General features: G+C 42.5%; 1 protein-coding gene across 1 annotated transcript; it reads left to right on the top strand.

Annotated features, from left to right (window-relative positions):
- Positions 1–4,856: 4,856 nt before the first annotated feature.
- LOC145392687 (alpha-(1,3)-fucosyltransferase C-like) lies at positions 4,857–21,781 on the top strand. The gene is made up of 4 exons (XM_080266994.1): positions 4,857–4,973; positions 16,181–16,897; positions 21,339–21,498; positions 21,636–21,781. Exons 1-4 carry the CDS (start codon positions 4,857–4,859, stop codon positions 21,779–21,781), a joined length of 1,140 nt encoding a protein of 379 aa, XP_080123120.1.
- The last annotated feature ends 2,971 nt before the right edge of the window (positions 21,782–24,752 follow it).

The following is a 24,752-nucleotide window of genomic DNA, read 5'->3' as shown; positions in this document are numbered from 1 at the left end:
GCGGTAAGACTCTAAAACACCTGATTTCCTATTTGTTTCTTATTTCATTTTAGGAAAAAGAAATGTTGCATTAAATGCCTCAAAATTCAGTTCTTTCTTCTTTCAACTCGGTATACTTCTCCACATGACCATCCCCTTACGTTCAGCAACACACCGCTGTTCTTCGTACATCAATACCTTTGTTTCCTATTTTCTCGTGATACATCTTGAAAGATCACAGTCTGTATCTGGCAAAGACAGCTGTTCAGAGGATAGATATGCTGAACCAACTCTATGCATTATTTAACTTGACCCAATTGCTGACTTTTTAGTGGTCTAATTTCCCCTTGTGCGAAGTACGGCTCTTTTCTGTGGCGGGAAATCACCACATACAGCCCTCGTGAAAGAAATGAAGTCGAAGTCTTTCATCCCATCAACTCTTCTCCTCTCACTGGCTTCCTTCAACCTCGCTCTGTTCACGACATTGTTGCTTCTCTCTCTCTCTCTCTCTCTCTCTCTCTCTCTCTCTCTCTCTCTCTCTCTCTCTCTCTCTCTCTCTCTCTCTCTCTCTCTCTTTCCAGGAGACGCCGTGTTCCATGACCCGCTCTTTGCCCCATTGCTACGTACCTTCAGAGAGAGAGCAACCAACTCCTTCAGTCACAGGTATGTCGGGGATGGATGGATGGATGGATGGATGATTCATGTGATGGGTGTGTGAGTGGATCAATAGTTGGGTGGATGATTGGGTCGATGAGTGGATGGTTGGGTGAATGGTTCCTTTGTTGGGTGGGTGGGTGGGTGAATAAATGAATGATTGGTTGGGTGGGTTTATGGATGGGGGTGTATTGGGTGGTTGGTTGGATGGATGGATGGATTGATGGATGGATGGATGATTTGGTTGGTTGCCTGGCTGGTTGATTGATTGACCAGTTGGTTGGATGAACAAGAGGAAGGTTGATTCGACAATTGTTTGCTTTGTTGCTTAGGTGAGTGGATGGATAACAGGAGGGATGGAGGGCTAGATCGCCAGGTAGTTTGATGAATGGTTCGGTGGATGGATGATTGGTCAGCTGGATAGGTAGATAGGTGGATGATTGGATGGATGGTTCTTCGAATGGCTGCGTGAATGGTTGGATGGAAGACTGGATAGATGGATGAAGAGTTAAGTGGGTGGGTGTTGGGTTAGGTGGACAGACGAATGGTTGAAATGATGGATGGAAGAAGGAAAGGGGATATTCATGAGATATGGATGGAAGGATGGAGGACTGGATGGATGAATGTTTGTTTAGATAAATGAGTGGCTGGTTGGATGGATGGTTTAATGGATGGGTGGATAGAATTATTAATGAGTGGATGGAAAATAAAGAAAAAATGTGTAGATATGGAAGGCAGAAAGATGGATGGATGGATGGATGACTGGAAAGTTGATTAATATAGTACGTACAATAGATGGATGGATGGATGGATGGACGATTGATTATTTGACTGGACTGAGTAAGTGCATGGGATTTGATGGTAAGATGGATGGATGAATAAATAAATGGATATATTGATGTTTGTTTTCTTGGCTGGCTGATTGGATGGACTGACTAATAAATGGATGTGTGTGTATGTGTGTGTGTGTGTGTGTGTTAGTGTTAGAGAGAGAGAGAGAGAGAGGGAGAGAGAGAGAGAGGCCTAATCATCAATGGTATGGTTACAGAAGGAAGCCAAACCCCCCATTAGCCGTGGTTTACGTGACTGGGAATATGGTGGCCAATCACTGGTATGCCAATCACATGAGGGACATCACCGAGGGAAACTGCCCACTGCCTTGCCAAGTCACCACTGATTGGAAGCAGGTCAGTGAGGCGTGAGCAGGAAGGTAGACTGAGTACGAGGTGGAGGTTTGCATACTGTACATGAGAGAGAGTGGTTGGAAGGAAAAGGCAAAAGCTGAAATAAGGTGGAGGTTGTTGGAAGGAGTGTTATGTAGTGGTGTAAGAAAAAATGACATCCACAGTTAACCCACACTAAGCGACTCCTCTTCTTCGAAGGAACACTGCCTTGCCATGGCACAGAAGCTTGTGCAATGCAGTGATCAGTGAAACCATAGAAGCTTGTGCATTGAAGTGATCAATGAAACTATAATAGTTAGGTGCAAGCATACTTGGCAGATTCAAGGTTAGGGATCAGACGGAAAAGTGTTTCCCTCGCAACTAGTGACTGAGCTGACTCATAGGTGCCAGTGGAAACCCTCTATGCCACAGTTTCAAACGTTATCAGTCTGCGGCCCCTGGTCCCCAGCAGCAATAAAGCAATTTGCCATGGCAGAGGTCAGGCCTGCTCTGTAGCATGGGACGTTAAGACTACGTATTTCTTAACCTGTCACGTTCCGAGCTATTTCGCACCTCTGACACCCCCCAATCTCGAGGTATTTTCGAAAAAAAATTTTTTGGCTAAAACCTCCTCTTTTGGTGAGAAACATCGAAAATTCATAGAGAAATCGCTCACCTGAGATTTAAAATACTCGATCCAGGTAGCAGTACCTCCTTACCTTACTGGGCTTTCTAACAGGCTGGCACCAAAGAAAACGAGTTCTATGGGAGGGTAACTATTTCACACCACTCATAAACGGTATTTATTTATATGTAGTACGAGAGTATATTGGTTTTTAAACAGTAATATAGGCATTATATGCATTGTTTCACTCACTAACTCATCACCATACCTGACCTTTTTTTACCACATTACCTGATCATCATTTCTGACTGTGTCTTCCTCTAATGCTATGTAAACTTTGTCCTCCACATTGTCATTGATTGGGGAATCACTCTGGCCCTGAATGTCTTTATTGGCCAGGTTACTGGTAACAGGTGAATTCCCAAGACAATGGCGTGCAGGGGGGGGAGGTTATGTGGTGTAAGGCATTGTCCCTGCTTGGCATCTTGTAGAGGAATAGAGGAAGGTGTCCCGTGTATATGTAGGAAAAATAATGCGCAAAAATTGAAAATTGTGCAAATTATGAACCTTGCAATTGCACAACGTACCTGTACGTCGACAGGACTGGCAAATGCAAAGTGTTGCAACGTATCCATACATCGACGGGACGTCTCTGGTTAATGTAGCTGCCTTTGGATACTAAACCTCTGGATATACAACGATCAGGCTCATGCTGGTGTTACCACCATGGCACGAGGGCTAAATCATGATTCTCTAACCATAATTATGTCGGGGTGTTCAGTAGTTGCATAAGTAATTAATTGCCCAGCTTTGAAATAATTCTTTTGGCATTCATGAGTACATAGTATACATAGTAAGGCTGGGTCTAATAGGGCTGTGAGACACACTAAAATTAGCCCTGATTAATTGTCTAAATCCTCTATCGATGTGGCAATGCTTCCGGGAATCACTGGCCTGGCATTTCCTTCTTCCCTACCAATCCACTGATTGTCTGCCACCATGTGAGGTGAGGTAAAATCCACCTGATTATCTTATTATCCTGGTAAGCTGATCTCACCCCATTCACCCTACCCCCATTAGTCATTATGCAAGAGAGAGAGAGAGAGAGAGAGAGAGAGAGGACAGACACACTCATCAAAACATTACACCCACTCTAGCTTCTTGCATCGAGGGTGTAGCTAGTGGATGAGTTCAGGGTAAGGCATGGTAAGGGGATTCCATTATGAGAACAGTCAATCAAAAATCAATGGCACAGGAAAATATCAGTCAGAGGTACCTTGAAAGACGAACTTATCCAGTTTTGAACCGGACTGGACCAATGACTGTGGAAGTGTTAATGGAGTAACCCACGTCTACCTGCACCCACCAACCGCAATAAACAAACTCCCCTGCAGTGAACCGATGTTCCCTTGCGGTGAACAGCGCCTCGGCACACCAAGGCATGGGGAAGAAAGCAGGAAGGTGGTGATGTGAGCAATTAGAAAGCTTGGGATTGAAGAGTGGTTAATTAGAGTGGTTATGGCAATGTACGAGGGTGTTTACATCCACGTAATAGTGAACTGAGGTTAGAACGATGAATTTCCCGTGAATGTTAGTGCATCGGGTGACAGTTTCAAGCCCGTTATTGTTTATCATGGTGCTTCAGAACTGGATTCCCATTGGAGGTGTTGTGCTGATGACCTGCCATTGATCACGGAGAATGAGTGGGAGGTGGAGGAAAGATTTAGGAAATGGAAAAATGGAATGGGGTGCAAGGGTTTGTGAATAAAAGCGCATAAAAGAAAAGTGATGATATCTAGCGCTAGTGGAGGTACTGTCAATGCAGAGGAAGAGCGGGCCATGTGCAGTTTCATACAAGGGTGTGGGAAGTAACTCAATCGTGTGCATTGTTTGAAATAATTGGGTGCATAAGAAGTGTGTTGGTATTAGAGGTAGGCTGCAAAATAATGCTGATTTTGTGTGTACTGTGTGTAAGGCAGAGCACAAAGAAGGAGAAAGATGGGAAAGGATTTATCTTGCTCCTGAGTGTCTTGAGTGTGTGGAGGAGTTTTGTTATTTGTGGGATATGATATGGCTGGAGATTGGGCTGGTATTTAGGAAGGGCAAGATTTGACTGAAAGCTCAGGGAGTCGTTGCCCATCCTGACATTGAGAGGGTTCTCCCTCCGTGCTAAAGGGTACCTTTACACAGCATGTGTTAGGAGTGTAATGCTGTATGATAGTGTGACTTGGGCGGTGAAGGAGGATAAAATTCGGTGGCTCAAACATACAGAGATGAGAATGATTAGATGGATGTGTAGTGCGTCCTTGCATGACAGACTGGGGGAGGGGGGGATCAGGATTACGAATGAAGAGTTGATAGGAAGGATGGAACTTGAATACATTAGTGACATTATGAGGAGGGGTAGACTGAGATGGTTTTGACATGTCAAGAAGATGGAATATGGCAACTGGGTACAGAGTGTTAGAGCTGTGAACCCTGAGGGTAGAGTTGGGAAAGGCAAACAAAATAGGACGCGGGACAAGGTCACTGAGTGTGACCTCAGGGATAAGGTAATGAGCAGAGAGGATACTATATATCGAGCATCGTAAAAAGCTGCCATTCGGTGACCAAAGCCGATACATGCAAGTATGTTGGAGCCATTACAGACGAACGAGAACTCCTTATTCTGCGATTTGTCTAAATGGGGGAGGCGGTGCCCGAATCGGTAGAGAGGTGGCCTGCAGTCCTAATGGGCCCAGGTTCGACTCCCGGCTGGGGAGGAGAACAGTAATGATTTCAGTTTCATTAAACCAGACTTCGCTGATCTACCAGAGGACCCTCCGACATGTCGTAAAAATACCCATGCTAATACCAATACACCAGTCCTGTATGAAGCAGCCCTTGTTCAGTATGGATGGAGTGGCGACATGTGGTGTGCAGTAAGTAAGAGAACTACTGGAACTTGAGAGCGGGATGTGAAGCCTATGCCGAGAGTTGTACACATAAAAGAATAAGAATCATGAATAATAATTAGTACTTCCTGATAATGGACCGACAATCTTATCAACATCCTGTGTCTCTGCAGTGGCTGTATAACAGATTCTTAGTCTTCTTTCTCTCTTAGGTCATCGACAGTAGTGCAAGACATCTGTAAGCCACTCTACGACAAACCTTGTCAGGCCAATCTCGGAAGTTATCAAAGCACCAGAAACTACTAGCTGTGTGTTGTCATGCTAGGATCCCAAGGATGAAGTGCCATCCTTGCCGTGTACAGCAGATGTTGTTATTCGATTATCTCAGGATTTACAGCCACTCTGTTAGACAATGTGATCCTTTGACCGCGAGGTAATGAGCACGATATTATTCCTTAACATATAAATGATTAACTTGCACGTCTCCTTTTTTGTTTATCCCTACGTACCTACCTTCCTTCTTACTTACCTTCCTACCTGCCATACCTTCCTGCCTACCTTCCTACCTACCTATGTTCCTACCTACCTATCACCCTTCCTACCTGCCTACCTACATATCTTCCTACCTACCTATCACCCTGCCTACCTCCCTACCTACCTATCTTCCTACCTACCTATCACCCTTCCTACCTGCCTACCTACATATCTTCCTACCTACCTATCACCCTGCTACCTCCCTACCTACCTATCTTCCTACCTACCGACCTTCCTGCCTACCTCCTTCCCTATCTACCTCCATACCTGCCTAGCTACCTTCCTTCCTACCTCCCTGGCAACCTACCTGCTTACCGACCTACCTCTCATACTGCTCCCTTACCTACCTATTTCCCTGCCTACCTACCTCCCTGGCCACCACCCTGCTTACTTTCCTTCCTACTTACCTACGTACCCGACTCCTTACGTATCTACATCTCTGTCTGTCTCCCTTCCGACTTCCCAGTCTACCCTCTGCCTACCTCCTTCCCTACCTACTTCCCCACCTGCAACCTACCTCTCTGCCCACGTCCTTCTCTACCTACCTCTCCCTGGCCACTCACCTATATAGTTTCCTCCTGTTTCCCTGCCTGCCTCCCTTCCTGCCTATCTACCTACCTACATACCTACCCACCCGACTCCCTGCCTGCCTCCCTGCCTTCTTACCTCTTTGCCTACCAACATGTCTACCTATTTTCCTGCCGACCTCCCTGCCAACCTCCCTACCTACCTCCCTGCCTGCCTCCTTGCCAATCTCCCTGACAACCTCCCGACATACCTCCCTACATCCCTCCCTCCCTCCCTCCCTCTCTATCTACCTACCTGCTCACCTACCTGTGCTTGTCCACCTCCTTATGACAACACAAGCGCGTATACAAGTTTCTTTTTTCTTCAATTTGCCAATTTCTAGAGGGTTGTGTCAAAACAGTGATGATGGCTTAACTTACTGCATTTTGAACAGCCTTTCCGCTGATACTAATGTTATGCCTATAATACTGTAAATTGTTGGCCATTGTGGCCTTAGGGTTGCTCTAAGTGTGTTGACCATTCCAGCAAGGGCACTCAGGTGAAGAGGATTCTACTGACATCACAATTGTAACAACTGGTTGGTATTTGCGGCCATTGGAACACAGGCAGACGGACAAACGGAAATCTGTTATCCAGGTTCAAACACACTAAGGATGTCGACTTAGTCTTCGGGAATTTAGATCTGTCTACTTCGAATTTTCTTGTTTTTTTCTGTTTCTGAAAGTGCGTGTTATTGCTTTTCCTGCAGGCCTTTTGCAGGAATTACTATCAAGAAAAGAGACTAAATTGGTAAACATGCTTTTATCGATGTTGGAACAAGTAAGTAGAGATATTTTTAGTCACCTAAAATGCTATAAGGCTAGCGAATGCCACATCAAAACAATGACTGCGTGGTCTGCATTTCGGTTTGTGGCGTCTTCACATCGAGAAAAAATAAAACCGACAATAACGGGGAACAGGTAGAGATTACTTTGAAAGTCGCAGCATTATTAGATATGCGGAGTTTTTCTTTTCGTGGTCATTGTAAAGACGATGTGTCACTGAATTTCGGAAACGTTGCTGAAGTCTTTGTACAAATGGCAGAAACAAACACTTCTCGAAAATAAAGTTTAGGTAGACGGTACGGTCTGTGCACAAGTCCTAGTTATTAGACTGACATTATTTCATACACTGGCACACTTATCAAGGAAACTATTTCCTCAGAAGCAAAAGAAACAAAATACTTTTCAGCAATGGTTACTGAAAATAAAGGCTTATGCAAAGAAATTATAGATTATTCTTATTGCGTGCTTCAGTGAAGGCATCGTGAAAAAACGTGCCACTGGAACATACAACATGGAAAAAGTTTATGCAAACCAGCATACTTGATTTCATTTAAAAGGAGACTAGACATATTGGTTTGCTTTGGTCAAGGTGTGTGCCAGTGTTATGAACAGTTGCTTTAGTGTTTCAATAACACTGGGAGTAGGCCAGCATACACTTCGATACATTTTCCTTTAACTGTCTACACCAGAATACATGCATATTACACACCACACTTCCTGTTCCAAATTTTCCAAAGTAATGACACAACTCCCAGCCTTGGAGTTGGGGGGCGAGGGGAGGGACACAAATGACTTCACCACCAGGTCCCCTCCTGGTGACGACTAGGTCAGATGCTCTGTACCATTGTCTGACTCCCTTTCTATTAATTTCTGCAACATTCGCTACCTTTTCTCAAATTTCCTCTCTGTTGATATCCACCTCACTTCATCTGAACCTCACCTTCAGTTCTTCACTGAGACTCAGCTGTCTGAGGCGACTGATGTCAAACCCATCTCTGTCTTCTCCTACTTTATACTCATTTCAAAGCCAAGGGTGGTTGTTGAGTGTGTGTATGCAACAATAACTCTTGCTCTCTTGTTCCTGAGCTTAAATCCTCTGAATTCTCTGCACTGGCTGCTGGTATCCTGTCGGTCTCTTACATAAAATATCTGTGCCGTGTACTTATCCCCTAATTTAATTAACTATTCAAAACCCTGATTATCTTACAGCACTTCTAAGATGGAACACAATCTTTTCATTTCTCTTTTTTCTGAAATCTCCATGCTAGCTGAATTCAATGCTCACAACCTCTTTAGATTCTCCTCTCCATTCACTGATCAACCTGGTGAACAAGTCTACATCTTTTTCATCTTTAATGACCTAGAGCAGCTTGTACAGCACCCTTCCCCTATCTCTTGACTGCCTTGGAAAGAGTTCCAACATTCTTGACCATTTCCTTACATTTAATCCTTCTGCTTATGCTGTTAATCTTTTCCCTCCGTTGGGCTCCTCTGGTCACAGTAATACAACCTTAACCTATCCTGTCACTCCAGTGAGGCCTTTGGACCCTCCCAAGAAGCCACATCTGTTGCACCTTGGAGCTGCTGATTGGGAGGCCCTTAAGCAGGTTTCTTATTTGATTTCCTCAGGAATGATTACTGTTTCCATGGCCTTGAGCCATCTGAGTGTACTTGGCGCATTACGGAGATTACTTTCTCGGGCATGGACAACGCAAAAAATTCATGGAAAGATAACGCTTGTTCTAATGCTGTCCACAGCAAAGAGGACGCCTACAAAAAGGTATCAGTGCCAATCCACCCCTAAGTCTAGTCTCGTATCTTTCTGTCCAGACTCGTGCTAAGTCTGTTCTTCACTGTACTAAAAATAATTTCATTCTTATTAAATGCTCTGAACTTTGACTGATATTCTTTTCCCTCCTTCTGGCACCTTTGCCAAAAAGCTTTCTTACAACTTGACTTTTTCTCCTTCTCTCTTCTTTTCCGTTCTGATGGCTCTGTAGCTGTTTCTTCTATTGAAAAGGAAGAACTCTTCGACCAGACTTTCTCCTCCAAGTCCACAGTTGATGATACCGGTGCTGCTCCTCCATCTTTTCCCTCCTCTGACTTCCTCTTCACTGACATTAAAATTCCTTCAATTGATGTACTTTCTGCCATCACTGGCCTCAATATTAATAAAGCGTTCAAGCCTCATGGGGTCCCACCTGTTGTTCTCAAGAACTGTGCTTCTGTGCTTACACCCTGCCAAGGTAAACTCTTTCGCCTTTGTCTGTTGACTTGTATCTTTCCTTCATGCTGGAAGTTTGCACAAATTAAGCCTGTCCCAAAAAAGGATGGCTTCTCTCAGCTGTCTAACTATAGGTCAAATGTTTCAGTATTTTGTATTTCTGAAGTTTTCGAATTTGTTCTTATAATAATACTTAAAAAAAAAAATGTTTCCTATCAAAATCTTCTTTCCAATCGCCAGTATGAGTTCCGCCAGGGAACTTCACTGGCGCTCTGACTCCTGATCATCCTCCTTTCGGGTCTTTGGCGAAAGCTTTCCCATTGCACTTGACATCTCAAATGCTTTCGACGAGTGTGAGATAAATCTAAAGTTTCCAAACTGCCTTTTACGGTTTCTGTTCTTCTATCTGCGCCCTCATCTCTAGCTTCCTTTCTGGTCATTCTACAGCTGCTGTTGTAAGCAGCCACTATTCTCCTACACCTATCAATAGCGGTGTTCCTCGTGGTTCTCTTATGTCACCAACTCGCTTCCTTCTTGTTATCAGTGATCTTCTGACTTGCACATCTAATCCATCCATCTGCTCTTCACAGTGTCCATCACAGTATTAACTTCAATAATCACGGGATGAGGCCAACAAACTCTTTAAAATCTGCTTTGACTCATACCTCTGATTGGGAGAAAAGAAACCTGTTGGTTTTAATGCATCAAAAACTCAGTTCCTACATATTTTGACCCGCCAAAATCTTCTACAGCAGCATCATTTAATATTCACTTATATCCAGCTCAATCCTGCATTATCATTCAACATTTTTTGTGTTTCATTCTATCGGAATCTATCACGGAAAGATCATATTACCTCCATTGCAAGTTCTGGTCCCAAGAGATTAGATGTTCTTTAACCCTGTACACCTGCTGAATTTGCACAGGGGTTTGGTTCGCCCCTGTGTGGATTCAACTCGTGTTTGGAGCTCTTCCCTCATACAGCTCCTCTCAACAGGGTTAAGATAAATATTTTTCGTCTCATCAACGTCCCTCCTTTTACTGACTTCCTTCAGTTCTCCCTCCCCCCCCCTCTCTCTCTCTCTCTCTCTCTCTCTCTCTCTCTCTCTCGCCGCACTGTTGCATTTTTATCTCTTGCTACTTCCATGGTCCCTGCTCTTCTGAACAGCCTGCTTGCATTCCTTTTCATTACGGTGGGCGTTTGGCCGCACACCATCGCCTCTTTTCTGGCCAACTGTCTAACGTAAAAGTTAACTGATACTCTGGGTCCTTCATCTATGCAACAGGCCAACTCTGGAACTGTCTTCCTCAGTCTGTACTGTTTTTCATCTGCCTGTGACCTCAAGTCTATTAAAAACAATATATCCAGGCATCTCAAAATGAATGGATCTTGTGGTTCTCAATTGGTTATTTTTTTCTTCGAGGGAACAACGTTGCTGACTTCAAGCCTCTGGTACCTTGTTTACTGCATAAAATGTAAGATGAAAGGAAAACATTCCTTACGCAATCTACCTATACCTTCATGTAAACAGGCTTAATTTATTACTATAGGTAATTATTCAGACTATATACATATACACATACATATAATCATACATATCTATCTGTCCATCAGTCTATCTTCTTTTTACCCATAAACACACTTTACGTATGTATTACCAATAGTAATAGTTTTTCATTGAGGCTCAGAAAGCAGATATCTAAACCGTCACCATTAAAAAAAAAAAAAAAAAAAAAAAGTTATTTAAATATCTGGAGCATAAAAAGCAAAACTTCTCTGCACAGGTTTATGTTTAGTGCTAAGTGCTGTGTCAGAAAATTTAAACAGGGAAACGGTAACTGCAGCTAGTGAAGTGTCCTTAAAGACTGGATGTTTCAGATTTATTGCGAATCTTCACATTTTCAAGAAAGGTTTACATGTTACCAACAACTCGTCAGAACAGGATCAGGCCAAGGAATCTTTGATTTCTCAACATGTTCTCCCATAAAGTCACTTATTTCAGCACTTCAAGTTATGAGCAGCGCCGGTTCTAGCTTACGGGGGGCTATTAAACAGGATAATATCTAAGGGTCCCTTACTTATATTTCACCTATTGGCAGTTAACCCATATGAGCGTTACAGCAATATCGCTAATTAATCATTAGTATTGTTAGCATTTATATGCTTTACAAATGGGTACGAAAACATAAGCTGACAAAGTTTTCTGTTATTAAAACTAAATGAAAAATTAATATTTAAAGGTAAATGTTAACGCTAACTTATGTTAAGCATTCATCTAAATTTACCTAAGCTAACTAACCTAGCTTAACCTAACCTGAACTTAACCTAGATTACCCCAGCCTAACCTAACTGCAGCCAAAATTTGCCTAACCTAAATTAACCCATCCCAGTTTACACTCATTTCACGAACTGATTACATGCATTTCACGAAATGACTGACTTCACAGTCTTCCCGTAAAACACACACACACACACACACACACACACACACACACACACACACACACACACACACACACACACACACACACACACACAGATAGACAGATAGATAAGTACAGGGTGTCCCAAGAGGAAAGGCCATAACTCTGGGAATTGATTGATGAGAAAATTCAAAACAAAAAATGCTATACCAACATGGGTCCAAATCTCAACCCGTAGGGAGCTACAATTACTGATGACCTTATGAGCAAAAATGATCTCCCTCATAATTTGCTCATACTCTTATCGTTTATAAAGGCTCCAACATGCTTACAAGCCTCGTCTTTGGTCACCTAATGGCAGCTCTCCACTCTGCTCGATCTTTGGCTGCCTCCCTATTCAGTCCCATATTCCATTAGGTCATCAGTATACATAAATACACAGGTGAATATATATATATATATATATATATATATATATATATATATATCCATCATCCAATCCTACATTGCCCCATGAGGAGCGTAGGAGCCCGGGGCTAGGCAGTTGGTCCCGACCTTTAAGATGAGAGTGACCAGCATCACCCATCCCTGGGTGGCATTACGTGAGCAGTCAACCCCAACCATCCCTTGGATACAAACTTTCACCGCCTCAATCCAACTGGAGCGCAATAATTACCCACGAAACCACCAGGCGCCAAAATTTGGTTATATGGTTACCACCCAGCGTACTAAATGGTTTCCACAGGCAGAAGGAAGAGGAAAGAATGGAGGAAAGAAAGACACAAGAGGGAGTGTAAAGTCACCCGTAGGCAGAAGGACAAGGAAAGAATGAAGGAAAGAAGGAAGAGGATGGAAGGAAAGAAGGGTGGAGGAGAGGAAAGGGCAGACACCCGACAGCAGCACTACATCGAGTGGATGGTGAGCGCCCCCACTTACCACAATATATATTTATATAGATAGATAGATAGATAGATGGGACGCCCTAGAGACAGAGGAGTCTCAAAAGGTCGCTTGTACGAGTATTGCACTGTATCTAGATCCGACCCTGGTTGTGAGAAAAGATAATGCTTTCTCTGGGATGTTTGAGAATGCTGAGGAATTTGCTGCGGTTCTGGAAAATGACAGTCAACGGCATAGTCTGACGGCAGTTGCCAGATATAACAGTTGCGGAGTCTTCAAAGTTCAAGACTTTCCTCACACAACAAACTCTGGAGATAAGTGATGGTGAGAGTCTGGGGGGCAGCCAAGGTTTTGTTATAAGGGCCTGAATTTTGATTGTTTATTCTCAAGACACAGCTGCTCAGAAAGTATCATAACTGTATCTAGAATAATAAAAACATGTATACTGGTGATAGTGAAAGAAGCAACCCTGGAAAAAAATAACTAATGCCTGAATGAATGAATAAATAAATAAGAATGACTAAATGGCTAACTTCCCGTTCAGCTTATTTTGTTAGGACCGAGAGAGGGGTACCCTGCCCCTCACTTCCCACCCCCTTTGGCTGGGCCATGGAAAGTTCGTGCATATAGTTATTCCCCATGCTTGTGGCTCCTCCCTTTAAGAGAGTCCTAATTGCCCGTATATCAGCCTAAATCAAGGTTATTTTGAAGGACAGCGGGTTGGAATGTTGAAGAACACGCTGGTCTTTGTTATTTAGCCCAGTAATGTGAAAATATAAGGAGAAAGACAGGGCGCGGCCAGGATTTTGTCAATTTGATCATTTGATTGTCATGATTCTTGAGACAGCTTCTTGGAAAGTACTGTAATAGTGATCCAGGACACGATCACTAGCACCCGAATGTATAAATTAAAGTATAAGTAAATGACTAAATAACTACTTTTCCGTTCAGTTTTTTCTGATAGAAAAGGGAGGAAGGATGAGGGCGGACCCCGTCGGTCTGCCTCCTTGGCTGCACTGATGGTAAAAGTAAGAAATCCTATTCTTACATTGACATAATACACAATTTTTTTTCAGAACTCAATTTTAGTTTCTCAGAAAACATACCCCTTGTACAGTACAAGCAACAGCTTCGCTTTCATGTAGACCCAGTGACTTTAAGATAGCTCCTTGCTACTGTATACTACAATATTTCAGTAACGCCGAGACAAATTATTCACTTGTACATTCTCAAATTCAGGCAAATTATTGGCAAGACTGAATACCAATGTATCTCTATGAATTGTAAAATGAGCAAGAAACTCTAGGGTATGCGTACTTGGAAATAATGAAAACAGTTACTGTTAAATAGCCATTGCCTTTCCGATAGTCATATTCAGCAATGAGCAGCTGTTGCCAGTTCTGATTCTGGCTAAGACGTATTTAAAACCTTCACTGAGAAATGATTGCTTAAGTTACTTGCTTTTGATAGCTTCTGAGAAAAAAAAATGGTAAAAGGATAAAATTTCTATGATTTGGTCAATAGCTTTGCAAAGGAGAAACCATAAAGCTTCCTACTGTTGCAGTAGTTCATGTAAACCTACTTCAAAAAAGTATCGGTGCACACTTCACACGAGACAGTCTGACCCAACAGGCGTTGTCTTTTGCAAAATGTCCGATGGTTCTACTCCATTTGGTAAACGTGTCTTCTTGAGGATGCACTATATCATTTACATGTACTGTACAAGTCGGTATCGTTATCATACGAGTATAAATATTCACATTATAAAATACTGATCGTCTCGGGACATCACGAGCTGTATTGATCGTTTTCGATTTAACTGGAACCTTTTGGGGGCAATTATAGCCTACATGAAGAAGTGCTGTTCCTAGTTTTTCAAAAAGGACTTTGTGATACTGCAGTCAAAGTTCCAAGATATCAGGCTTACGGCAAGAGGGCAAGTTGAGGTTTCATGAAATGTTATCTGACACATTGCAAGAACATATTTTTACATTCAGCAACATTTACTCACAATTTAATGATCAGTGCTGTAATTAATGGCCCTTTTGACCTGCAGAATTTTTGGAGTCATTGGAATAACACGTAAAAATAATTACTAAGCTGATTGAAATCATAGAAACTAAATATCATTTATGTTAGGGCTTCAGAAAACTTCATTAGTACCCTCAGGCCTCGTCAGTATAGCTTCCCTTCCAGTACCAGAACAGGTTACATGGCTTTATTCTGGTTAGTGTCAGTTGACTTTATTCATTTAAGGGAAATGCCTGTCCTGCAGCAGGGAATAAAAACTACCGTACTTCAACATCTTCTTTAGAATTATACAACTTATATAACCGATACTTTATTCGAGGCAACGCCAGACGATTTTATTCAGCTGAACGAAGATCCTCATCCTGAAGGGGTTAAGGTGCTACGGTATGTGCCTGCTTATTCATATCAATTTTATCTTTTGCTACTGATGTAGTTGCATGTAAGGATGTTTGATGGTTTGTTGGACTACAACTCCGGTAGAAATTATGCACCTTATAATATGTTCGTATCTATCAGTACCTAATATTTCAGTCGTGTCTTTATGACTGTTGGCCTGTACTGTAGGGGTTTTCTTACAGTAAAAGTACTAACTCGTTGACATCCATGACTTTTTTTCCTTGATCTAATGCCCCGTGCATAAAGTTACCGTCCTGTACAGTACTTGTGTTATTAGCATTGTGAAACGATCATTCCTTAATTACCGTACATCAGGATCCATGCTGCAATCCTTTAACAGCAACAATGAAACTACACTTTACCTACTTAAGGAGGGATTACAAAGCAAACTTTAAACGTGACGGTATACATATTCTTGCTGCATACTCGTACTACGCCTGGTATAGACCATGGGTGAAATTGTTTAAAATATTCTTTTCCTGACCTATTACGTGAAATCTAAAAAAATACGGTATAATATAGGAAATTCATAGATCATATAGTGAAGCCCTTTGCCCCCCCCCCATGTTGTAAAACGCGCTAGTATGTTACTTAGTTGGGGGTTGTGTCCCCAGATATTAACTTTGTATCACGCACCCCCGAAATCTCAAATGACGCCCCTGCACTCTCTCTCTCTCTCTCTCTCTCTCTCTCTCTCGGAGTGGCCAGTGGTGCAATGACAGTATTCAACTTGGAACCAGGAAAACCCGAGTTCCAGTCTTCCAGTTTGTTGAATAAAATTTATTTCCTCTTTGTCTCGGTTCACCAAGCAGCAACATTAGGGACCTGGATGTTAGTTCGATTTTTCCATGACGTATTTTTCAGGTAAATTGAAATTTAGCAGAAACTGACTCTACGTATAATTATGTCACTGTTCCTTCATGTAATAGGGATTCATTAACCATAAGCCTTGTCTTGTATCTCTGTGTAGCACTCAGCATCAGCCTTCCGCATATCCCCCACAGGTGTCACAAGCCGATGCAGTCCTCATCCACATCCGAAGCCTGCAATCTCGAGACGTCGTACTGGAACACCTGGGCCAGCGCAACACATCTCAACCTTGGGTCATGTTTGAGGTTGAGTCAGAGTTGCTGGCTAATTCCGTCCACCATGTCAACTACTCGACTCTAAACGGCTTCTTCAACCGGACTATGTACTACCGGCGGGACGCAGACATAGTACTGCAACACGGATTTATTATCAACAACAGTGATGCTTCGTTGCTACCACCATCTTGGATTGAGCCTCACATTATCACACAAGCCAACTTTAGTGAGCGTAAATTAGCTGTGGCCTTCGTCTCAAACTGCAAGGACAACAGCGGCCGTCTGGATTATATAAAAGCTCTAAAGAAATTCATAAACGTGGACCTTTATGGAAAATGCGGCGATTTAAAATGTGGTTCCTCTCGATATCCAACGCACAGACACCGGCCTAGTACTGATCCCTGTCTCTCTAATGCCGGGGCCAAGTATCTCTTTTACATGGCGTTTGAAAATGCCTTATGTGAAGATTATGTGACTGAAAAACTGTACAACATACTGTATTTCCCAGTGGTGCCGGTGGTTCTCGGTGCTGCCAACTACACGGAATTATTGCCGCCACACTCCTTCATTGATGCCACACTGTTTACCCCGGAACAACTTGCACGCAGGCTAACCTATCTTGCTCAACATCCACAGGTCAGTCTCTTCATCTTCCGTCAATCATTCAGCTCTCCTAAATCCTCCCTTATTTACACCCACACCTTTCTCTTGGTCTACCTCTCCTTCTTACCACCATTCTCTCTTCCCCCACACGCCTTCCTTCAGGTACTGTACTTCCCAACCTTCTCCCTCCATCTAGTTCTTGGTCAACCTCTTCTCCAATCCAGCCCATTTGCATGTACTCTTCCTCATGTGTCTTTTCACTTTCTCCCAATCATCTCACTCTCATTCCCTTATAAACGTACTCCCCCACCTTGGTCTGTGTCTTCTCACCACTACACTTTCACACGTTCTCTGCCACACACACAAACAGAAGCTTCAGTAGTCTTACAAACACTTAGTAGACCCATATTCCGGTGGCCATAAGAGGCTCCTTAGCGAATCTTTATCGTTTAATTTTTACATATGGTTCGTTAATAATCTCTTGTTTTATTCGTACAGCTCTGCATATACCGAAAAGTATATAAACTAAATGCAAAATTATATTAACCTCTTCATCCCTGGGACGTCGTTTTTAAGCTGTATAAACTCTTGTGGCGTAAGTCAGAATAATAGTAACAGACCCACCCGGACTGATGGGAGTTATTCATCGAGTAGGCTCACGAGGCTCCCTCCCACTTTTTGCCGACAATTACTTTTAAATAGGACATGTTGATATTCTCTATATTTTGTTATTATACTTGTGGTAGCTGGGCACACCCACCATCCACTCACTCAGTGTAGTGCTGCTTTCAGGTGACTGCACTTAGTGGCAAACCAAATTGTTTGCTCTTACCGATGAAACAGTTTACTACGCTGGGTGGTAACCATATAACCAAGTGAAACCTGCTGATATAGTGGGTTAAGGCGCTTCAGCCGGTTAACATCTGAGGAACGGTTGGAGTTCATTTCTTATAAAATGTAATTCCACTCAGGGGTAGATGAGGCTGGCCGTCCTCGCCTTAAATGTCGAGACTTAGTTCCCGGACCCTGAGCTCGTGGTGAGGCAGGCAAGAAGTGGATGATTGTTGGGTGGCTGGCAGGCATAGCCACCTTGGCGGTAAGGCGGTACAAGCCTTGGGTCGGGGATGGCGGTGCGTTAACCCGCCACGGTTGCAATCTAAGAGGTGACCGCAGGTGTTACTATCATGTACACTTGCCACAGACGCAGGCTGGTCACTTATTCACGTCAGGCTCTTTAAGGCATTTTACCACAGCCATTGATACGAATTTGGACTGAGTCAGGCCAAGCAAGAAATCAGCAGTAACTAGACAATAATTTTTTTTTCTTCCTTGGAGAGGGAAAGAAAAGGAAGAAAAGGGCGGACTGGGATGAGCAGTTAGGGCTGGGATGGTGATGGATGGTGAGGCAGGATGGGAGAATATTCCCTGTGAAGATGGCATAGTGTGTCGGGTGGAAATGGTAATGAAACGGCATATATGCAGGAGGACAGAGTGTTGGAATATAGTGGTGTTTCTCTGTACAGTGTAGGAGAAGAAGTGTATATGATAGAGTACTGATTCCGAGGGTGTACAGATTCAAAGGAGTCGGTGTGTGAAGAACAGGGTTTATACACGATGAGTTAAAGGAGGGGGGGGGAGGCACAGAATGCACTGACCTGATATTTGCACCATTATGTCTGGTAGGGAAATTCTTTGGAAGTGGAGTTAAGATTATTTGTAACATCCGTAGGTCTGGAGAATGCACATTATTTACTAGATCAGCAGGCACTGTGAAAGTTACGTACAAGGAATTTATGTGGTGAAGGGTGTTTTGCTCCAAGTTATCCAGAGTACGTATTATGGAGCAAAGTCATTGTGAGGGTGGTTGGCGCTTTGAGTGATTGTTGCACTGAAGCAGGCATGTGTGATATCGCCATGGCTCTTAGTATGTTTATGGATGGCGTTATAACAAAAGGAACGAAGGCGTTGAGATGAGGAAGCAGAGTGGTTCTAGAGAGTGGAGGCGATGAGTGGAAATTGTGTGCACTTCTCCATGTAGTTGGTGTGCTAATGGCAGATGTGACGTGAGAGTAACAAATATTAATAGTAAACTTTGGTAGTATGTTTCAATATGAAATGTTAAAAGTGGATAGAGAGAAAAGCAAAGTGAAGGCTTTTGAAAGAGGTACATAAACGAATTGTCGGTTGAGACCGATTGGTACAGAAATAGATAATGTGTAATTGTGAAAGTATTTAGGAAGTGTTGTGAACAAAGATGCATTTTTTTTCCCCCCCGCAGCTCCAAACATAGACATGATAATCTTTTCTCATAGGGCCACCAGTCCTCCCACTTGCCACACTCCTCACATGTCACCACTTCGGAGCAAATACTCACCATCCAAACTGAATAAATGCTAGGGCTGTTTCATTCAGGACTAGTGTAATAATGTTTTTATGACATGCCAGTAGTTCTTGTGTAAGATTTATAATATCTGTTTTATCGAAATTCATATGATCACACTGTTGCCTGCTCCAGCCTACGATCGAACTGACGACCTTTTGGACAGCTGCCAATATCTCGAATCACTCGACCAACATGTCCTCGCGGAAGATTAACAAAAGGATAAAGTGTAATAATTAAGAGGGGTTGCAGGGGTATTCAGAGCAGTGAAAAATATCAGAACTGTAAGTGTAGGACCACGAAAAGCATTGGACCGCACAGGAGGGAAGGAGGGACAGATGGACAAATGAAAGGATTCGTGAGGAATGTGGTGTAGAAATTCATGCATGAGAATAAATTCAGAGAAATACTTTGAGGCAATTCATTCTCGTGGAGAATGAAAAGTGCGAGACACTAGTTGAGTGTTTGAGAGTAGGTTGGTTGGAAAGAGACAGAGAAAGGCCACGAACAAGACTGAGAGATAAGGCTGGACAGCATATGAGGGAGGTTGGTTTGCAACAAGGAAAAAAGTGGTCAGTATTGAGTGGGGAGAAATGACTGGAGATCCATTTGCCGAACCCACCCCTCACAGGATGCAGTATTGACTAACAGGTAGACAGTTTGACAGAAATTTTTTATCAGAGATTTCTCCCAGAAAACCAGTGATGGAGACTTAAAACAGAAGTTGTGGTAGGCAGACAGCAGTGACTAATACAGGATAATGTGGTAATGAATGGTGAGGCTGGTCGCGCGAGTACACAGTGTAAAGATGAGTCCTGAAGAATGAGAGGTACTGTCGGAGTGCAGGTGTGAGTCAGATTTCCATGATGTAATGAAACAAAGTCTGCATTTTTTTCAAAGTAATTGCAAGCTAGGGGAAAAAAAAAAAAAAAAAAAAAAAAAAACACCCAGAGGTGATTGCCCCATCCATTCTCCTCAAAGGCGGTAAACTCTATGGTTTCGTGTTCCTACATTTCACTAATTATGTCTTTATGATCTAACAGTTGACCCATTAAAAAAAAAAAAAAAAATCTAGAAGGAAATAAGATAGTCTGGGATTATCTGACTAAACAACAGTTGTACCAAGTTTAAAGTGAAATAGAGAAGAAATGAAAGAATGACACCAAACTCAAATATCTGGGAGAAGGAAAGACGATGGTTGAGAAAAACAGTACAATATTCAGCACAGTGTGGAAACCATAATAAAACAAGTACACACCGCCAATATGAACCTTCTCTTGTGATGCTGCTCAGCAAAACATAAGTATCGCTACGCTGTTGCAACTCTCCACCTGACCAAGCACATACTCCCCACCTCCCTACGCACCTAACCAAGCGCATAACAGCCCTAACCCCCCCCATATCTTCTTTTAAAGGTGGGCGTAAGGAGAACGCCTTGAGGATATATAACCTGGGTACTTCAGATTCATGCGCAGATCGCGTTGAAATCTCTAGATTATTATTTTCATTAATAAAAAAAAAAAAAAAAACTACTTAAAACACTGCATTCTACCTATCAAAAGGCACCAGTCCATTATAAGACACATAACTATGTGAAATTTCATGACAATATTGAATACTTCCTGAGAAAACGAAATTTCTACGCCCGGCCAGCCACCCTGCCGCCCAGCTCTACGGACAGACACCTATTGATCCCTGTGATAACAATCCCCTCCTCTGACTTTGTCAGGTGGAGGAATAAAACGTAATAATTAATACAAGCACAGATACTTAAGTAAACTGTAAGGGATATAACAAGCCTTCCTACCTCCCCCACCCCATCCACGTCGCACGTCTCACTTCAGATAGCCAAGCCTGTTTGTGTACGCACACACACACACACACACACACACACACACACACACACACACACACACACACACACACACACACACACACACACACACACACACACACACACACACATTCCTTAAGACATATCACCCGCTCTCTCTTCGCAAGCGCGGGTGTAATAAAATGAACTCGGTTAAAATGCTTTTTCTGATGTTTCTTCTATAAATTTACCTAACTAAATTTCAATACTGGTTTCTACAGGAGTATGCGGAATACCTGTCGTGGAGGAAGCACTACCGTCCGTCTACCGTTGGTGCAAACCGAGTGTTGTGTCACCTCTGTGTTCGCCTGCATGATCCGGATTTTTACACCCACAATGTCATCAATGACTTTCGGCATTGGTTTGTGCTCAAATCCAATTGTAACAGGTACGGAACCGTTAGAGCACGCTACAGGCATTAACTCTACAGGGGGAAATCCTAAATACATTATGTATATTTTTACGAATAAATTTGTCAACGTAGTGACTGGCTGTGTGACCTACGAGTATGATTTCAGCGGACCTGTACGACCCAGAGTTTGGCCCGCTTCACGTCATTGCAGTGTTGGCAGTGGTCCACAAAGGGCTACAGTTACAGCAGGAATTTGAGCATGAAGAAAAGGAGGAGCTTGAGCGTGAGGAAAAGCTACATCATATGCATTAAGTATTAGAAACGTCGGATTCAGTGGTGACAATCAGTTTTCTTATCAACGAATCAGCTGTCCCATCAACTTACTGATAAGAAAGTCGAAAGACCTTAATTTAAGATCTATCCAGCATGTGTTGATAACTCCTCGTATGTTTTAAGGAGGGAAAGGTGTATCTGTGCTGGTCAGACAACTTGCCCTCCTTGAGCCCTGGGCGTGAAACAGCAGCAACCCTGATTCCGTTACAAGGTTATTTTGTATCCAATGGCCGGCAAAAGCCTGCAGTCAACTCAGGGACATAAAGTGGCTTTGAACGTAGTCTAGTTAATTAGCACAAATTAAACAGGCAATTTCTGTACTGCTGAGAACTTCATACAGTAAAAAATAACGATTAGAATGGAACTGTATAATGATGACTTTGCACCTCTAATTAGAAAACAAAGTTAATATTTCTTCTAACTGCTCTGAACATGTACACTAAGCCCACTTAATCCATTACTGTGGCATCAATCTTTATACTTCAACCCTTGCCTCACCTATCTCTCTCTCATTCTGTCTTATTTATATATATATATATACAGCCTGTGTGCGTTTTAGGCAAAATACTGTTGCAATACTACTGCTGTTCATATGTAAGGAACTGTTACCTGAGTAAACATTTTGAAAGCATCAGATCTAAGTTATAAACCAGATCTAAGTTATAAACAGTGGGCATTACTGTCACCGGCAGTCTGATAGCTCTAACTAATTAACCCTTTGCAGTGACGGGGCCTTTGACTTAATAGGCCTGTCGGCTGGTACGGTAGTCAGTGCCAGGGGAAAAAATTAAATGCAATATTTCAATATGTATTTCGTGGCTTTAAGGATTATTTTACATAGGCTTATATAAGTTATTTGAGACAATGTGGTTGCATGGAGAAAGACAGGCAAATGTGGAAATCAAGGGGAACTGTGGTATTGATGTGGATGTGACCGAACCCAGTAATACTCTGAGATGCTTTGGCCGTGTGAAGAGGATGGAGAATAAGACTGAACAGAAGAGTGTATATGTGTGAGGGGAAGACCAAGGATGATATGGAGGGATGGAGAAGTGATATCTATGAGAGGGGGTTGTAAGTTGGAGAGGGAGCAGCCAAAATGATAAAGGACACGGTGATGCGAGACCGATTTCTCCTTATGGGATTGAGGTGTATGGCAATAGACAGATAAACAAATGCGTCAAAATATATTTCTGAATTTTTCCACTGCCTGGCAAAGTTAATCAGGTTGCGATCCTATAACAGTTTAATTATCACATAGTATTCTCTTGCCAACGAACCAATTATGGATGTAAAAGGGGCTCATTGTATTTTAACATAATATTTGATCCTCAATTCAAGCGAACATTACATCTTCCCTTTTGGGAAATTAAGCCAGCTGACGATGAATGTAGTTATTTTTACAACAAAAACATCTTGTACAGCTTTTCATTTTTGTCTTGAACTTGGGCACAAAATTCACCTTCATGATGTCGCCAAAACCTTCCCAGAGAGTCGGCTCCTGATACTTGGATCTGAAGAAACACCAGATCATCCGAGTCAAAAATCAGTCACTGGGTAACATTAGCCCCTTGTGTCTGAGTGACGTACTATTTGGTTTACTCTTGCTTCTTCTACAGTTCCTTATGCCTACAGTTCCTTAAAGCACAAAGTGTCCAGACACTACTATTTCCTACTGCTGCAATTACTTCTACTACTACTACTACTACTACTTCTACTGCTACTAATGCTGTTATTACTATATGTACAGCTTTCATCAACCCCTTCAATATTGCAGTGTGAAATTTCTTTTAAATGTGAACTGACTGGGAAATGCTACTAGTTCTCGCATATGATAAATTTCCATGCATAAAGTGCTTAGATAGTAATGTACTTACTTGTATATACTGTAGACAGTATCACTGACTTTACAATGGTCTGCTCTTGTGAACTCATGGTACTGGAAAAAATAATATACCTTGGAATTATATGTCAAACTTTATTCATCATCCCCTTCTCCCCCCCCCCCAATTTTTTGGCACCTTCATGTGATGGCACCGATATAACTGGGTGTCTCAACTGCCTGGTTATTCAAACATCCTTCACCTCTCTCCTAATGCCCCAAAAGAGGATGGTGGACCGCAGGAGGAGGGCAACTTAAGCCAGCTGTCCACCGGGTTCACATTGCAGATGAGCCTGGGTTAACAACTACTACTACAGTAATACCTTCCATACTCAAACCCATGTATAGAATCAGGGTCTTCATTGCACCATCCTCTTCCTTTCCTGTACCACTCTACTTTCCACTTATGAAATAATTTAGTTTCATCATGAAGGCTCCAACATTCTTTCATGCATCGGCCTTTTTCATCTCTTGGAGGTTCTCCAAGCCACTTGATACCTATCCAGTCCTTTATCCCTGTGGTCATACTCTATGATCTCATCCCAGGGCTATTTCAGTCTGCTTAAACTTAAACACATAAACGTATTCACTAATTTAAATCTCTCTTCACCCACCAGTGCACCACATGGAGTCCCTTCTCTCTCTACACCCGTCACTTTACACACCTAACTCACTATGACTGGTACTGTACATCTGAGAAAACTAGCAAAGTCATAGTGGAACTCTGATAGGCAATTTATCTCTAATTTATTGGGACTTATACCAAAATGACCATAAATGGAGACAACACACTGAAAACTTAGTGCCCTTGTATCATCACCACCATCATGCAGACCTTTCCCACGTATGGATGGGTTGAGGTAAGGTCCAGCAAGCCAAGGGAAAAAAAAAAAGTAAAAATAAGATAGGAGAAACTAACCAAAAGTCTACTCACCAGAATTTCTCACATTATTGGCAATGATGTTCGGTGACGCTCAAGAGGAAGCATCTCGCTGGCACTCTCATCTTAGCAACATCAACGTACTGTACCTCTTCTGGGACTACATCTGGGTTGGTGTCGATAACCAC

This window comes from Coenobita brevimanus, chromosome 23 (assembly GCF_032717465.1).
Source record: "Coenobita brevimanus isolate Jiangsu-jjx chromosome 23, ASM3271746v2, whole genome shotgun sequence".
Taxonomy (NCBI): domain Eukaryota; kingdom Metazoa; phylum Arthropoda; class Malacostraca; order Decapoda; family Coenobitidae; genus Coenobita; species Coenobita brevimanus.
The sequence above is the reverse complement of the archived record's forward strand: the minus strand, read 5'-3'. Positions and strand labels throughout refer to the sequence as shown.